The sequence below is a fragment of the Pseudophryne corroboree genome, chromosome 6 (genome assembly GCF_028390025.1).
Source record: "Pseudophryne corroboree isolate aPseCor3 chromosome 6, aPseCor3.hap2, whole genome shotgun sequence".
In the NCBI taxonomy this organism is placed as follows: Eukaryota; Metazoa; Chordata; class Amphibia; order Anura; family Myobatrachidae; genus Pseudophryne; species Pseudophryne corroboree.
This window is the reverse complement of record NC_086449.1, coordinates 468,185,432-468,203,511: the sequence shown is the minus strand read 5'-3', so window position 1 is coordinate 468,203,511 and position 18,080 is coordinate 468,185,432. Positions and strand designations below refer to the sequence as shown.

The 18,080-nt window shown below is 50.6% G+C and overlaps 1 protein-coding gene across 7 annotated transcripts in view; it reads right to left on the bottom strand.

Annotated features, from left to right (window-relative positions):
- The window catches only part of FAM3C (FAM3 metabolism regulating signaling molecule C), a 167,290-nt gene that overhangs the window by 12,841 nt on the left and 136,369 nt on the right, over nucleotides 1-18,080 (bottom strand). For all 7 annotated transcript variants that reach the window (XM_063927202.1, XM_063927201.1, XM_063927205.1 and 4 more), the window contains 2 exons: nucleotides 10,282-10,405; nucleotides 4,212-4,270 (listed from right to left, as the gene is read on the bottom strand). In XM_063927202.1, the coding sequence (XP_063783272.1) occupies nucleotides 4,212-4,270; nucleotides 10,282-10,405 (183 nt within the window). The remainder of the gene's footprint in view (nucleotides 1-4,211; nucleotides 4,271-10,281; nucleotides 10,406-18,080) is intronic.

The following is an 18,080-nucleotide window of genomic DNA, read 5'->3' as shown; positions in this document are numbered from 1 at the left end:
GCAGGTTCTCACTGAGCACATGTGACAATCTAAGATGGCGCCGCAGATGGCTGCCTCGGAGCTACGCAGCTCAGCCAAAATACCTGTTTCCCCTTGTTTTCCCCTGCCCTTGTCTACCCCACCGGTGACCAAATACAGCAGGGAAGCCCTCCTAAGTTCGAGTGCTCCCGAGGTGCTTACCACACGTTCGGGCCCGTCGGCGGGCGGATCAGCGGCCCTCGCTGCCCTGTGTGGCAAGGATGCAGACTTCGTGGACACCGAAGTGGATGACCGAGCGGCCGCGCCCCCCCGCAGCCCGGGTGGCGACTGGATCGCTGGCCCCGGAGAGAGAATGACGGAGGCCCTCATGTCGGCCCTAGTAGAAGGACCTGGGCTCAGAGGAGAGGCTGTCGCGCAGGCGCCCTAGTGAGGTGGCAACGGCGAGGGCACCGGTCTGCACTTCCCGCGATCCTGCTTTCGAATGTGCGCTTACTGGCAAACAAGTTCGACGAATTGTCCCTCCTTCTGGGCAGCGCAGGGTCAGGCATTACAGGGTCGTCCGTCCTCTGCTTTACGGAGATGTGGCTAGACGACCATATTGCGGACAACCCGATGTCTCTGCCGGGCTTCAGTCTCTTCAGGGCCGATTGCTCCAAGGTTCTCTCAGGAAAAACGAAGTGTGGTGGCATCTGCTTCTACATCAACGACGGATGGTGCACCAATGTCACGATCATAGGCAAATCATGTAGCCCTCACCTGGAGATGCTGAGTATCAACTGCAACCCCTTCTATTCCCCCCTGGGAATTTGCCTCAATTGTCCTTGTGGGAGTGTACATCCCCCCCCCCCCCCCCCCCCTCGCCTGCGCGAACGAAGTCCTGCACCACCTGGCCCTATGCATATCCGACATAGAACAAAAACACCCAGACTCTCTGCTTATAGTACTGGGCGACTTCAACAGAACTAACCTGAGCAAGGAGCTACCTAAGTACAAACAACAAGTCACGTGTCCCACTAGAGAAGGGCGCACCCTTGATCACTGCTACACTACCCTCAAGTCTGCCTTCCGGTCTATCCCGCGTGCTGCACTCGGCCTATCTAACCACTGCACAAAAGCCGAGAGCGGTTAAGCCTGTCGTCAAGACTGTTAATAAATGGACCAATGAGGCCAAGATGAAGCTCCAGGCCTGCTTTGACTGCACGGAATGGGGGGTCTTCGAAGCCTCGCCAACAGACCTGAATGACCTGACAGACACGGTCACATCCTACATCAGCTACTGTGAGGACATGTGTGTACCTACCAAGACTTACCGCATTTACAACAACAAGCCCTGGTTCAATGCCCAGCTCAGGCAACTTCGTCGAGCCAAAGAGGAGGCCTATAGCAGCGGTGACAGAGCACTATACAACCATACTAGGAACTCTCTGACTAAAGGAATCAGGCTAGCGAAAAAGCGGTTCTCGGACAAGCTGACAAACGATCTCTCCACCAATGATCCCGTATCTGTATGGAAAATCTATAACCAACTATAGGAAAACATTGAAGTCCACCACCAAGCACCAAGACCTAGCAGACGAACTGAACCACTTTTATTGCAGGTTCGCAAAAGAAGTCCCCTGCAACCCAAACAATCACCTCTACGATGCCCCGAACACAGACGGCCAACCCCAGGCACTGCAAGTCACCCAAGAAGAGGGGGAGGCATTGTTCAAAAGGGCCAAACCCAGGAAAGCTCCGGGTCCTGATGGAGTGTCACCATCTGCGGGTCAGCTCGCCCCCATATTCACCAAGATCTTCAACAAATCGCTGGAGCTACAGAAAGTCCCTTCCTGCCTCAAAAGGTCTACTATCATCCCGGTCCCCAAGAAACCCTCTATCACGAACCTGAACGACCACAGGCCAATAGCACTGATGTCTGTGGTCATGAAAACGTTCGAGGTCTGGTTTTGAATCACCTGAAAACTGTGACTGGCCCCCAACTGGACCCCCTGCAGTTCGCCTATCGATCGAATCAGTGTGTCGAGGATGCAGTCAACCTGGGCCTGCACTACATTCTACAGCACCTAGACATTCCAGGCACCTACACGAGGGTCCTGTTTGTCGATTTCAGCTCGGCCTTCAATACAATCGTCCCCAGCATCCTCCACCCCAAATTACTTCGCCTAGGGGTCCCAGAAGCTACCTGTTCCTGGATAGTAGACTTCCTGACAGATAGGACACAGGTGGTGAAAGCGGGGGAATTCACCTCTCAAGCGCGGTCCATTAGTACAGGGGCCCCTCAGGGCTGTGTCCTCTCACCCCTGCTCTTCTCCCTGTACACAAATGACTGTACCTCAGAGGCGCAATAAGTAAAGATCATCAAATTCGCCGATGACACCACCATCATCGGCCTCATCAAGGACGGGGACGGATCGGCCTATAGACGGGAAGTAGACCGGTTGGCCCAGTGGTGCATCCTTAACAACCTTGAGCTCAACCCCCTCAAAACTGTCGAGATGATAGTGGACTTCAGGAAGGAGTCATCTAGTGCACCTCCGCTAACTATTGCTGACAGTGTGGTATCGCCAGTGGACTCCTTCAAGTTTCTAGGGAACACAATCTCCCGGGACCTTAAATGGGGGTCCAACGCTGACACCACTGTTGGGAAAGCGATGCAGAGGTTGTTCTTCCTCAGGCAACTAAGGAAGTTCAACATCCCACAGAAGCTTCTGCTCCTCTTCTAATCCGCGATTGTGGAGTCGGTACTGTGCTCCTCGATACTCGTATGGTACAGCTCCGCCAGCGCGAGGGACAGATGCAGGCTCCAAAAGGTGGTCAGTACCGCAGAGAAGATCATCGGGGCCGACCTTCCCTCAGTCCGGGACCTGTACCTGACCAGAGCTAAAAAACGGGCAATGAGGATAGTAAAAGACCAGCTACACCCCGGCCACAGCATGTTTAACTTGCTTCCTTCAGGCAGGTGTTACAGGGCCATCCCCGCCAGGTCCACCAAAAGCCTCAAAAGTTTCTTTCCCAAAGCGGTCCGCCTGCTGAACTCCTGAAGATTGACTGACTAGACGTACATGTAACTAACTTGTGTCCCTACGGTATACCTATCTGTGTGACTTTACTTGCCGCCGCCGCACCCGCCCCCGCTCCCACGCTTATCTGTTACCTACTTGGCTGTTGTATAACAAACCGAAGACAAATTCCTAGTATACGCAAGTATACCTGGCCAATAAAGCGGATTCTGACAGACGTGACAGAGTCTGGAGACGCCAAGGAGAACGTTCTGCTGCCTGCAACATCCTCCAGCATGACCGGTTTGGCAGTGGGTCAGTAATGGTGTGGGGTGGCATTCTTTGGGGGGCCGCACAGCCCTCCATGTGCTCGCCAGAGGTAGCCTGACTGCCATTAGGTACCGAGATGAGATCCTCAGACCCCTTGTGAGACCATATGCTGGTGCGGTTGGCCCTGGGTTCCTCCTAATGCAAGACAATGCTAGACCTCATGTGGCTGGAGTGTGTCAGCAGTTCCTGCAAGACTGGCCCGCCCGTTCCCCAGACCTGAATCCAATTGAGCACATCTGGGACATCATGTCTCGCTCCATGCACCACAGACTGTCCAGGAGTTGGCGGATGCTTTAGTCCAGGTCTGGGAGGAGATCCCTCAGGAGACCATCCGCCACCTCATCAGGAGCATGTCCAGGCTTTGTAGGGAGGTCATACAGGCACGTGGAGGCCACACACACTACTGAGCATCATTTTGACTTGTTTTAAGGACATTACATCAAAGTTGGATCAGCCTGTAGTGTGTTTTTCCACTTTCATTTTGAGTGTGACTCCAAATCCAGACCTCCATGGGTTAATAAATTTGATTTCCATTGATAATTTTTGTGTGATTTTGTTGTCAGCACATTCAACTATGTAAAGAACAAAGTATTTAATAAGAATATTTCATTCATTCAGATCTAGGTTGTGTTATTTTAGTGCTCCCTTTATTTTTTTGAGCAGTGTATAAACTAGCAACTGGCCAGTGACATTTCCTAAGTGCAGGCATAAGTAGCCACAGACTTTTTTGTGGTCCTAATAACATGATGTCCAGCCAGTAGAAGACCTTAGAAGTGCTAATGGTGCCAAGAAAGAAAAAAAGATTGCCACTTTTACGTAAGTGATGTAGAAACGGTATAGAGAGTCACACTCTAGCCCACAGTCTTACAGCACGATTAAACTAGAAAAAAAAACCACACCTACCATTCACCAAGGCAGTGTTTATGCCACGGCCAACATTGTTCTTCACACCACTCATTAAACTGGAAAAAAAAACGAACAACTTAGTAGAGAAGTTACCACTTGTTTGTTCCTGGTATACTGCACCCAAGCCCCGGGTAACACATGCCCTCATGAATTTACTCTGTAGTTCAAACAGTAATTTATTCCCTGTAGGCCTCTGATCTAGCATTTCTGAATCCAGTCAAAAAGGGTAGTGCCTACCACAGCGTTTCCAGAGTCTAGTCCTCAGGGAACGCCAACAGTACATGTTTTACAGATCTCCTAGTTGGCGAACAGGTGTATTCATTACTAGCGGATACATTTATAAAGACCAACATCTGGAGCAAATTATTTCTATTATGATACCGAGAAGATCTATAAAACACGTAATGCTAGGGGTTACTAAGGAATGGAGTTGGCAAACACTGATACTAACTGGCCAACTTCTAGCAAGTTAGCGATTAGCAAGAAAAACAAGCATTACATCTTTTCTTTTTCAATATTTGGTTAAATAACATATTTCTAAAGTATCGCATACAATATACAGTGCTGTTATTGATTCAAACTAAGGTGGGGAAAAAATAAGATTTTACTCACCGGTAAATCTATTTCTCGTAGTCCGTAGTGGATGCTGGGGACTCCGTAAGGACCATGGGGAATAGACGGCTCCGCAGGAGACTGGGCACATCTAAAGAAAGCTTTAGGACTATCTGGTGTGCACTGGCTCCTCCCCCTATGACCCTCCTCCAAGCCTCAGTTAGGACACTGTGCCCGGAAGAGCTGACACAATAAGGAAGGATTTTGAATCCCGGGTAAGACTCATACCAGCCACACCAATCACACCATATAACTCGTGATAGGAACCCCGGTTAACAGTATGATAACAATGGAACCTCTGAATAGATGGTTCGCAATAACAACCCGATTTGTGTAACAATAACTATTTACAAGTATTGCAGACAATCCGCACTTGGGATGGGCGCCCAGCATCCACTACGGACTACGAGAAATAGATTTACCGGTGAGTAAAATCTTATTTTCTCTGACGTCCTAGTGGATGCTGGGGACTCCGAAAGGACCATGGGGATTATACCAAAGCTCCCAAACGGGCGGGAGAGTGCGGATGACTCTGCAGCACCGAATGAGAGAACTCCAGGTCCTCCTCAGCCAGGGTATCAAATTTATAAAATTTTGCAAACGTGTTTGCCCCTGACCAAGTAGCAGCTCGGCCAAGTCGTAAAGCCGAGACCCTCGGGCAGCCGCCCAAGATGAGCCCACCTTCCTTGTGGAATGGGCTTCTAGAGATTTAGGCTGCGGTAGTCCCACCGCAGAATGCGCAAGCTGAATAGTGCTACAAATCCAGCGCGCTATAGTCTGCTTAGAAGCAGGAGCACCCAGCTTGTTGGGTGCATCTAGGATAAACAGCGAGTCAGTTTTCCTGACTCCAGCCGTCCTGGAAACATAATTTTTCAGGGCCCTGACTACGTCCAGTAACTTGGAATCCTCCAGGTCCCTAGTAGCCGCAGGCACCAATAATAGGTTGGTACAAATGAAAACCTGAAACCACCTTCGGGAGAAAGTGAGGACGAGTCCTCAACTCTGCCCTATCCCTATGGAAAAACAGGTAAGGGCTTTTTTTATGACCAAGCCGCCAATTCTGACACATGCCTGGCCGAAGCCAGAGCCAACACATGACCACTTTTCATGTGAGATATTTCAAATCCACGGTTTTAAGTGGCTCAAACCAATGTGATTCCAGGAACTCCAAAACCACATTGAGATCCCAAGGTGCCACTGGGGCACAAAGAAAGGGCTGAATATGCAGCACTCCCTTACAACGTCTGAACTTCAGGCTGACATCCTTCCTGGCTTTGATCAGGATAAGAATGACTACCTCCGGAATGCCTTTTTCACTCAGGATCCGGTGTTCAACCGCCATGCCGTCAACGCAGCCGCGGTAAGTCTTTGAACAGACAGGGCCCCTGCTGCAGCAGATCATGTCTGAGTGGCAGAGGCCATGGGTCCTCTGAGATCATCTCTTGAAGTTCCGGGTACCAAGCACTTCTTGGCCAATCCGAAACAATGAGTATAGTTCTTACTCCTCTTTTTCTTATTATCCTCAGTACCTTGGGTATGAGAGGGAGAGGAGGAACACATAAACCGACTGGTACACCCGCGGTGTCACTAGAGCGTCCACAGCGATCGCCTAAGGTTCCCTTGACCTGGCGCAATATCTTTTTTATTGAGGCGGGACGCCATCATGTCCACCTGTGGTCTTTCCCAACGGTTTACTAGCATTTGGAAGACTTCTGGATGAAGTCCCTATTCTCCCGGGTGGAGTCTGCTGCGGAAGTCTGCTTCCCAGTTGTCCACTCCCGGAATGAACACTGCTGCCAGTGCTACCACATGATTTTCCGCCCAACGGGGAATCCTTGTGGCTTCTGCCATTGCCCTCCTGCTTCTTGTGCCGCCCTGCCTGTTTACATGGGCGAGCGCCGTGATGTTGTCTGATTGGAACCGTACGGCTGGTGAAGCAGGGGCCTTGTAAATGGCTCTTATCTCCAGAAAATTTATGTTAAGTGAAAACTCCTGTTTGGACCATAGTCCTTGGAATTTTATTCCCTGTGTGACTGCACCCCAGCCCCGAAGGCTGGCATCCGTGGTCACCAGGACCAAGTCCTGTATTCCGAATCTGCGGCCCTCTAGTAGATGAGCCCTCTGCAGCCACCACCGCAGCGACACCCTGGTTCTTGCCGACCGGGTTATCCGCTGCTGTATCTGGAGATGGGACCCGGACCATTTGTCCAACAGGTCCCACTGGAAAATCCTTGCGTGGAACTTTCCGAATGGAATTGCTTCGTACGAAGCTACCATTTTTTCCCAGGACTCGTGTGCATTGATGTACCGACACCTGTCCCGGTCTTAGGAGGTTTCTGACTAGAGATGACAACTCCTCGGCTTTTTCCATTGGAAGAAACACTTTTTTCTGGTCTGTTTCCAGAATCATTCCCAGGAACAGAAGACGTGTCGTCGGGACCAGCTGTGACTTTGGAATTGAGAATCCAGTCCTGCTGTTGCAGCACTTCCCGAGAAAGTGCTACCCCCTTTACCAACTGTTCCTTGGACCTCGCCTTTATCAGGAGATCGTCCAAGTACGGGATAATTAAAACTCCCTTCTTGCGAAGGAATATCATCATTTCGGTCATTACCCTGGTAAAGACCCTCGGTGCCGCGGATAATCCAAACGGCAGCGTCTGGAACTGATAGAGACAGTCCTGTACCACAACCTTGAGGTACTCCTGGTGAGGAGGGTAAATGGGGACATGCAGGTAAGTATCCTTGATGTCCAGAGAGACCCTGTAATCCCCCTCGTCCAGGTTCGCAATAATCGCCCTGAGCGATTCCATCTTGCACTTGAATCTTTTGTTATATGTGTTCAAGGATTTTTTATATTTAAGATGGGTCTCACCGAACCGTCCGGTTTCGGTACCACAAACATTGTGGAAAAGTAACCCTTTTCCTGTTGAAGGAGGGGTACCTTGATAATCACTTGCTGTGAATACAGTTTTTTGGATTGTCACCAACACTGCCTCCCTGGTAGAGGGAGTTGCCGGTAAGGCAGATTTTAGGAAACGGCGGGGGGGAGACGTCTCGAATTCCAGCCTGTACCCCTGAGATACTGTTTGAAGAACCCAGGGATCCACCTGTGAGAGAGCCCACTGTGCGCTGAAATTTCTGAGACGGGCCCACACCGTACCCGGGTCCGCCTGAGCAGCCCCAGCGTCATGCTGTGGACTTACCGGACGCAGGGGAGGACTTCTGCTCCCGGGAACTAGCTGTGTGCTGCAGCTTTTTCCCTCAACCTTTTCCTCTTGGTAGAAAAGATGAGCCTCTAGCTCTCTACTTTTCTGGGGCCGAAGGGACTGTACCTGATAATACAGTGCTTACTTTTGCTGTGGGGTAGCTTGTGGCAAAAGTTTTGATTTCCCAGCCGTAGCTGTGGAAACGAGGTCTGAAAGACCATCCCCAAACAGTTCCACCCCCTTCTAGGGCAAACTTCCATGTGCCGTTTTAAATCGGCATCGCCCGACCATTGCAGAGTCCATAACCCCCGTCTGGTGGCAATGGTTTTACATAGCGCTTATTAGTGATGCCAGTCGGCAAATATCCCTCTGTGCATCACGCATGTATAAGACAGCGTCTTTTATATGCTCTATTTTCAGCAAAATATTGTCCCTATCTATAGTATAAATATTATCCGACAGGGAATCTGACCACGCAGCTGCCGCACTGCACATCCATGCCGAGGCAATAGCAGGTCTCAATATAATGCCCGTGTGTGTGTATATAGCTTTAAGGGTAGTTTTCTGCTTTCCATCAGCAGGTCCTTCAGGGCGGCCGTATCCGTGATGGTAGTGCCACCTTTTTTAATAAGCGTGTAACCGCTTTTTCTACCCTAGGGGTTATTTCCCAACCTGACCTATCCTCTGGCGGAAAAGGGTACGCTGCTTTAGAAATTATCAATTTCTTATCGGGGGAAGTCCACGCTTCCTCACACACCTCATATCAATTCCTCAGATGCAGGAAAACTACTGGTAGTTTTCGGTCACCAACATAATACCCTTTTTTGTGGTATCTGGGGTATTATCAGAAATGTGTAATACATTTTTCATTGCCTCAATCATGTAACGGGTGGCCCTATTGGAAGGTACACTAGTCTCATCGTCGTCGACACTGGAGTCGGTATCCGTGTCAACATCTGTGTCTGCCATCTGAGGTAGCGGGCGTTTTAGAGCCCCTGATGACATGTGAGACGCTTGGACAGGCACAAGCTGAGTAGCCGGCTGTCCTATGTCGTCAAACCTTTTATGTAAGGAGTTGACACGGTCACGTAATTCCTTCCATAAGTCCATCCACACCGGTGTCGACCCCGCAGGGGGGTGACATCCCATTCACAGGCATTTGCTCCGCCTCCACATCATTATCCTCATCATACATGTCGACACAGCAGTACCGACACACAGCACACACACAGGGAATGCTCTGACAGAGGACAGGACCCCACAAAGCCCTTTGGGGAGACAGAGGGAGAGTATGCCAGCACACACCAGAGCGCTATATATCACAGGGATATTACCTATAGAGAGTGTTTTCCCTTATAGCTGCATAATATATATATATATATACTGCGCCTAATTTGTGCCCCCCCCTCTCTTTTTAACCCTTTTCTGTAGTGCAGGACTGCAGGGGAGAGCCAGGGAGCGATCCCTCCAGCAGAGCTGTGAGAGAAAATGGCGCCAGTGTGCTGAGGGAGATGGCTCCGCCGCTTTTTCGGCGGGCTTTCTCCCGCTATTTTATCGTTTCTGGCAGGGGTTAATATACACCCATATAGCCTCTGGGGCTATATATGGTGTTAGTTTTGCCAGCCAAGGTGTTATTATTGCTGCTCAGGGCGCCCCCCCCACACCCATCAGTGACCGCAGTGTGTGGTGTGCATGAGGAGCAATGGCGCACAGCTGCAGTGCTGTGCGCTACCTTGGAGAAGACAGAAGTCTTCAGCCGCCGATTTTCCGGACTACCTTCTTGTTTCTGGCTCTGTAAGGGGGACGGCGGCGCGGCTCCGGGAACGGACGACGAGGTCGGGTCCTGTGTTCGATCCCTCTGGAGATAATGGTGTCCAGTAGCCTAAGAAGCCCAAGCTACCACCACTTAGGTAGGTTCGCTTCTTCTCCCCTTAGTCCCTCGTTGCAATGAGCCTGTTGCCAGCAGGTCTCACTGAAAATAAAAAACCTAAACTATACTTTCTTCTAGGAGCTCAGGAGAGCCCCTAGTGTGCATCCAGCTCAGCCGGGCACAGAAATCTAACTGAGGCTTGGAGGAGGGTCATAGGGGGAGGAGCCAGTGCACACCAGATAGTCCTAAAGCTTTCTTTAGATGTGCCCAGTCTCCTGCGGAGCAGTCTATTCCCCATGGTCCTTACGGAGTCCCCAGCATCCACTAGGACGTCAGAGAAAATGAAAATGCAAAATGCGGAAAAACAAAGATGACTTACACATTATCATCCACACAGATCTTGGGCCCAACCACATTAGCTGCGCCACTTGCAATCTTAAAGGCAAAGTGCTTCTCTGGACAACTCTTGGAAATTCCACATCGGTATCTTGGTGCCTTAGTAGCTGCAAACCGAAAGAAAAGATCTTTAGAACACATTTTACAAAGGATTTTACAGGGTGTTACTTACGTAAATGCCAACTTATCTGGTAGCACATGACTTCATTACCATTGCAAGGTCTCTTATCAGTTTCCCATGTATCACATGTAAGTGCCTGACCAAAGAAACTAAAGGGGGGTAGACACTGTGAGATGTGTGCTGAATGAGGGGGAGGGGGCGGAGGGGGACGCACACTTCACCCAGCGGTGAAGTGAGCGATCTGACTAGATTCTAGAGTAGGGGTGGGCAACAGGCGGCCCGCGGACCGATCCTGCCTGGCCCGCTGTGCCCAACCAGAGTGCAATGACAAGCGGCCCGACATGCCGCTTGTCATTGCACTGCTCTCAGACGCGGCGCCGCTGAGGAAATCACGGTCACGTCACAGGGTCAGCTGACCGGGATTTCCTCTGTTATCATGCGCTGGGCGGCACGGGGGGCGGGCACTGCAGTGAGCAGGAGCGGCGGCCGAGAAGTGGCGGCCAGTGAGGAGAGGAAGCGGCGGGCAGCGAGCGGGAGCAGGAGAGGCCACATCAGCAGTGACTCCCGCCGGCAGCAGCGCAGATTATCGGACAGCGGGGATCGTCTGCCACTGTGACAAACTGGTAAACCCCCTGTCCAGCCAGTCCCTGGATCACTGCTTAAGCTGCCATATAGGTTTAGGGGTGGGGAGGGAGGGGAGTTAAAAACTGCAATATAGGTTTAGGGGAGGGGGGAGGAAAGGGGGGTAGGGACTGTCTGCCGTAATGTGTAAAAACGAGGGCGCTGTGTGCCGTAATGTGTAAAAACGGGGACGCTGTCTGCCGTAATGTATAAAAAAATAAGATTTTAAACCTACCGGTAAATCTATTTCTCCTAGTCCGTAGAGGATGCTGGGGACTCCGTAAGGACCATGGGGTATAGACGGGCTCCGCAGGAGATAGGGCACCTAAAAAGAACTTTGACTATGGGTGTGCACTGGCTCCTCCCTCTATGCCCCTCCTCCAGACCTCAGTTAGAGAACTGTGCCCAGAGGAGATGGACAATACAAGGCAGGATTTAGCAATCCAAGGGCAAGATTCATACCAGCCCACACCAATCATACCATGTAACCTGGAACATACATAACCAGTTAACAGTATGAACAAACAACAGTAACGGTCCAAGACCGATGTCAACTGTAACATAACCCTTATGTAAGCAACAACTATATACAAGTCTTGCAGAGTTTCCGCACTGGGACGGGCGCCCAGCATCCTCTACGGACTAGGAGAAATAGATTTACCGGTAGGTTTAAAATCTTAATTTCTCTTACGTCCTAGAGGATGCTGGGGACTCCGTAAGGACCATGGGGTTTATACCAAAGCATCCAATCGGGCGGGAGAGTGCGCATGACTCTGCAGCACCGACTGAGCAAACGCTAGGTCCTCATCAGCCAGGGTATCAAACTTGTAGAATTTAGCAAAAGTGTTTGACCCCGACCAAGTCGCCGCTCGGCAAAGCTGTAATGCCGAGACGCCTCGGGCAGCCGTCCAAGAAGAGCCCACCTTCCTAGTGGAATGGGCTTTAACCGAATTTGGTACCGGCAATCCAGCCGTAGAATGAGCCTGCTGAATCGTATTACAGATCCAGCGAGCAATAGTCTGCTTCGAAGCAGGTGCGCCAATCTTATTAGCAGCATACAGGACAAACAGAGCCTCTGTTTTCCTAATTTTAGCCGTTCTGGCTACATAAATCTTTAAGGCCCTGACTACATCCAGGTATCTGGAATCCTCCAGGTCACTTGTAGCCACAGGCACCACAATAGGTTGATTCATATGGAATGAAGAAACCACTTTAGGCAAAAATTGCGGACGTGTCCTCAATTCAGCTCGATCCACATGAAAAATCAAGTAGGGGCTTTTGTGTGACAAAGCCGCCAATTCAGACACTCGCCTTGCTGATGCCAAAGCCAACAGCATGACCACCTTCCAGGTAAGAAATTTCAACTCAACCTTGGTAAGCGGTTCAAACCAGTGTGATTTTAAGAACTGCAACACCACGTTCAAGTCGCACGGTGCCACTGGAGGCACAAAAGGAGGCTGGATGTGCAGCACTCCCTTTACAAACGTCTGGACTTCTGGAAGAGAAGCCAATTCCTTCTGAAAGAAAATCGAGAGGGCCGAAATCTGTACCTTAACAGAGCCTAATTTCAGGCCCATATCCACTCCTGTCTGTAGGAAGTGGAGAAAACGACCAAGATGAAAGTCTTCCATAGGCGCATTCTTGGACTCACACCAAGACACATACTTTTGACAGATACGGTTATAATGTTTTACCGTCACCTCCTTCCTAGCCTTTATTAAAGTAGGGATGACCTCTTCCGGAATCCCCTTTTTCGCTAGGATTCGGCGTTCAACCGCCATGCCGTCAAACGTAACCGCGGTAAGTCTTGAAATACACAGGGCCCCTGTTGCAACAGGTCTTCCCTGAGAGGAAGAGGCCAGGGATCTCCTGTGAGCATCTCTTGTAGATCCGAGTACCAGGCCATTCGAGGCCAGTCTGGGACGAGTATTGTCTGTACTCTTCTTCGTCTTATAATCCTCAACACTTTTGTGATGAGAGGAAGAGGAGGAAACACGTAGACCAATTTGAACACCCACGGTGTTACCAGAGCGTCTACTGCTACTGCCTGAGGGTCCCGAGACCTGGCACAATACCTCCAAAGCTTTTTGTTGAGGCGTGACGCCATCATGTCTATTTGAAGAGTTCCCCAAAGACGCGTTACGTCTGCAAAGACTTCTTGATGAAGTCCCCACTTCTCCTGGATGGAGATCGTGTCTGCTGAGGAAGTCTGCTTCCCAGTTGTCTACTCCCAGAATGAAGACAGCCGACAGAGCGCTTACATGATTTTCCGCCCAGCAAAGGATCCTTGTGGCTTCCGCCATCGCGACTCTGCTTCTTGTCCCGCCTTGGCGGTTCACATGAGCCACTGCTGTGACATTGTCTGATTGAATCAGAACCTGTAGGTTTCGAAGAAGACTCTCCGCTTGTCGAAGGCCGTTGTAAATGGCCCTGAGTTCCAACACATTGATGTGTAGACAGGACTCCTGGTCTGACCAAAGACCCTGAAAATTTTTTCCCTGTGTGACCGCTCCCCATCCTCGGAGGCTCACGTCCGTGGTAACCAGGATCCAATCCTGAATTCCGAACCTGCGACCCTCCAGGAGGTGAGCACTTTGCAACCACCACAGGGGGACACTCTGGCCCCTGAGGACAGTGTTAATTTTCCGATGTAAGTGCAGATGGGACCCGGACCACTTGTCCAGAAGGTCCCATTGAAAAGTCCTTGCATGGAACCTTCCGAAGGGAATGGCCTCGTAGGCCGCCACCATTTTTCCCAGAACTCGAGTGCATTGGCGAACTGACACCCTTTTCGGTTTCACAGGTCTCTGACCATGTTCTGGATGTCCTGGGCTTTCTCTATTGGGAGGAAGACCTTTATTTGTTTCGTATCCAGTATCATACCTAGGAACGGTAGTCGAGTTGTCGGAATCAACTGTGACTTCGGTAGATTTAGAATCCAACCATGCTGCTGGAGCACTCTCAGAGAGAGCGCCACACTGCTCAGCAATTTCTCCCTTGATCTCGCTTTTATCAGGAGATCGTCCAAGTATGGGATAATTGTGACTCCATGCTTGCGCAGTACCACCATCATTTCCGCCATTATCTTGGTGAAAATCCTCGGGGCCGTGGAGAGTCCAAACGGCAACGTCTGAAATTGGTAATGACAATCCTGTACAGCGAATCTCAGGTATTCCTGTTGGGGGGCATATATGGGGACATGAAGGTACGCATCCTTTATGTCCAGAGACACCATAAACTCCCCTTCCTCCATGTTGGCTATTATCGCTCTGAGAGATTCCATTTTGAATTTGAATCTTTTTATGTACAGGTTTAGGGATTTCAGATTCAAAATAGGTCTGACCGAACCGTCCGGTTTCGGGACCACAAATAGGGTTGAGTAGTAACCTCTTCCCTGCTGGTGCAGGGGAACCTTGATTATCACTTGCTGTATACACAGCGTCCGAATTGCAGCTAACACTATATCCCTTCCGATGTGGAAGCTGGTAGGGCCGATTTGAAAAATCGGCGCGGGGGCACCTCGTCGAATTCCAATTTGTAACCCTGGGAAACTATGTCCAACACCCAGGGATTCAGGTCTGAACTGACCCAGGCCTGACTGAAAAGTCGAAGACGTGCCCCCACCGGTGCGGACTCCCTCAGGGGAGCCCCAGCGTCATGCTGTGGGTTTTGGAGCAGCCGGGAGGACTTTTGTTCCTGGGCACCTGCCGAAGCAGGTGCTCTTTTGCCTCTGCCCTTACCTCTGGCGAGGAAAGAGGATCCCCGACCTCTTCTGGACTTGTGCGACCGAAAGGACTGCATCTGATAGGGTGTTACTTTCTTTTGCTGTTGGGGAATATATGGTAAATAATTTGATTTACCTGCTGTAGCTGTGGAAACCAGGTCCGTCAGCCCATCCCCAAACAATACATCACCCTTATAGGGTAGTACTTCCATATGTTTTTTGGAATCCGCATCACCCGTCCATTGGCGAGTCCATAAGGATCTTCTCGCTGAGATAGACATGGCATTGGCCCTAGAAGCTAGCAATCCAATGTCCCTTTGAGCATCCCTCATAAATAAGACTGCGTCTTTTATATGGGCTATAGTTAAGAATATAGTATCCTTATTCATATTATCAAATTGATCTGTCAGCTCATCTGTCCAAGCTGCAATTGCGCTACACACCCATGCCGACGCAATTGTCGGCCTTAGCACAGCACCTGTATGAGAATAAATACACTTTAAGGTAGTTTCTTGCCTTCGATCGGCAGGGTCCTTAAGGGCCGCTGTGTCAGGAGACGGTAGCGCCACTTTCTTGGACAGGCGCGTCAGGGCCTTGTCCACAGTGGGGGGTGATTCCCAAATCTCCCTGTCCTGCTTAGGGAAGGGGTATGCCATATAAATTCTTTTGGGGATCTGCGGTCTCTTTTCCGGAGTCTCTCAAGCTATTCCAAAGAATTCATTTAATTCATGAGATGTGGGAAAGTTAATAATCTGTTTCTTTTCCTTAAACATGTGTACCCTTGTGTCGGGGGCCGAGGGTTCATCCTCAATATGCAACACATCCCTTATTGCCACAATCATACACTGAATGGTTTTAGTCACCCTAGGGTGCAATTTTACTTCGTCATAGTCGACACTGGAATCAGAATCCGTGTCGGTAGTAGTGTCTTGTGTTAAGGGACGCTTTTGAGACCCGGACGGGGCCTGTGAGTCGGTCCAATCCGAGGATTGACCCCCTGATGTTCCCCCTAATTCAGCCTTATCAAGCCTTTTATGTAAAGATGCCACACTTGCATTCAACATATGCCACATGTCCATCGAATCTGGAGTCGGCACAACCGACGGGGACACACCACTCATTTGCTCCACCTCCTCCTTGGAGAAGCCTTCCGCCTCAGACATGTCGACACGCACGTACCGACACCCCACACACACAGGGATTAACCTATAAGGGGACAAAACCCCAACCAGGCCCTAAGGAGAGGCAGAGAGAGAGTATGCCAGCACACACCAGCGCTTAAAAACACTGGAAAAAATATGACCAGATAGCGCTTTTCTATATATAATGTACCAATTCCCACTCACTGCGTCGCTAATGTGCCCCCCTCCTCTTTTTTCCAGCCTGTGAAGTTCAGCAGGGGAGAGACCAGGGAGCCAGCGTTTTCCTCATGCAGCTTCTGTGGAGAAAATGGCGCTGGTTAGTGCTGAGGATCAAGCCCCGCCCACCCGACGGCGGGCTTCGGTCCCAGTGATTTTTCAATTAAAATGGCGGGGGATCATAGATTTACTGCCTCCGCAACCTAATCAATCTGCATGTGCCCAAATGTGAGGTTTATTGCTGCCCAGGCCCCCCCCCCCCCCCCACCCTTCAGTGCTGCTCTGTGTGTGTGAGACTGGGAGCAATGGCGCGCAGCGCCTTACCTCATGAAGATCTGATGTCTTCTGCTGCCTAAGATGTCTTCTGCCTTCTCATCCGGCTTCTATCTTCGGCATTTGTGAGGACGACGGCGGCGCGGCTCCAGGACGAACCCCAGGTGAGACCTGTGTTCCGACTCCCTCTGGAGCTAATGGTGTCCAGTAGCCTTAGAAGCAGTGCCCAACTTGACAAGCCAGCTCTGCTTCTCTCTCCTCGGTCCCACGATGCAGGGAGCCTGTTGCCAACAGGACTCCCTGAAAATAAAAAACCTAACAAAATTCTTCTTCAACAGAAAACTCTGGTGAGCTCTCTGCAGTGCACCCATTCTCCTCTGGGCACAAGATCTAACTGAGGTCTGGAGGAGGGGCATAGAGGGAGGAGCCAGTGCACACCCATAGTCAAAGTTCTTTTTAGGTGCCCTATCTCCTGCGGAGCCCGTCTATACCCCATGGTCCTTACGAAGTCCCCAGCATTCTCTAGGACGTAAGAGAAATGGGGACGCTGTCTGCCGTAATGTGTAAAAACGGGGGCGCTGTCTGCCGTAATGTGTAAAAACGGGGGCGCTGTCTGCCGTAATGTGTAAAAACGGGGGCGCTGTCTGCCGTAATGTGTAAAAACGGGGGCGCTGTCTGCCGTAATGTGTAAAAACGGGGGCGCTGTCTGCCGTAATGTGTAAAAACGGGGGCTCTGTCTGCTGTAATGTGTAAAAAGGGGGACGCTGTCTGCCGTAATGTGTAAAAAGGGCACGCTGTCTGCCGTAATGTGTAAAAAGGGATCTCTTTTTGAGTATTTTGTGTGTGGCCCTCGAATATTCGCTGGAAGTGTTAAGCGGACCCCCAGCTGAAATAATTGCCCACTCCTGTTCTAGAGGCAGCAATAGGACTAATTGATCCCTCGGGGTTCAATCCCAGATAAATGACCTATTTTCGAGTGTGTCAACACATAGGTCTGAAAACTTATCCTGGATTCTCTTTATCAACGCCCGATAAGTGTTAATTTACTGGGCAAAAAAAACAAAAAACTTAAATAGCCCTGGGAGGGCTAAGGTCCATACACACGGAGTGATATAGCTGAGCGATTTTGACTATATAGTCAAAATCTCTCAGAAAATTAGTGCATATCGCTCTGTGTGTATACAGCCAGCGATAGCGACCTGGCGGGGACACGCATAGCTATTGCTGCTAAAAATAGACTCTACAGGCAAGTCAATTTTGAATAGGTCGCTAGAAAAGAAAAAGCATCCCCTTGCTTAAATGAGTTAGCCAAAATCGCTTGCACACTTAGGGGTATATTCAATAAAAGTCGGATCCATACCGACATGCAGTTGGGGGAGCAGAGATCGGTGGCCGGAGCTGGCTGCGGGGCACATGTCTGGGGAGGCGCTGCAGGGAGAGAGGTGCCTGCGGGCGGCTGGGGGAGCCGAGATAGACGGCTGGCGGGGAGAGCTGGCTGCGGGGGGGGGGTGCTGCAGGGAGAGAGGTGCCTGGCCGTCCGGGGGAGGGCCAGACACCTCTCTCCCAGCAGCACCCCCCTGCCCACCGCAGACATGTCCCCCGGCAGCCAGCTCCCCCAGCTGCACGCAGCACCGCTCGTCTCCTCACCTCAATCCGACTTGTTTTCAAGTCGGATTGAGTTTGTC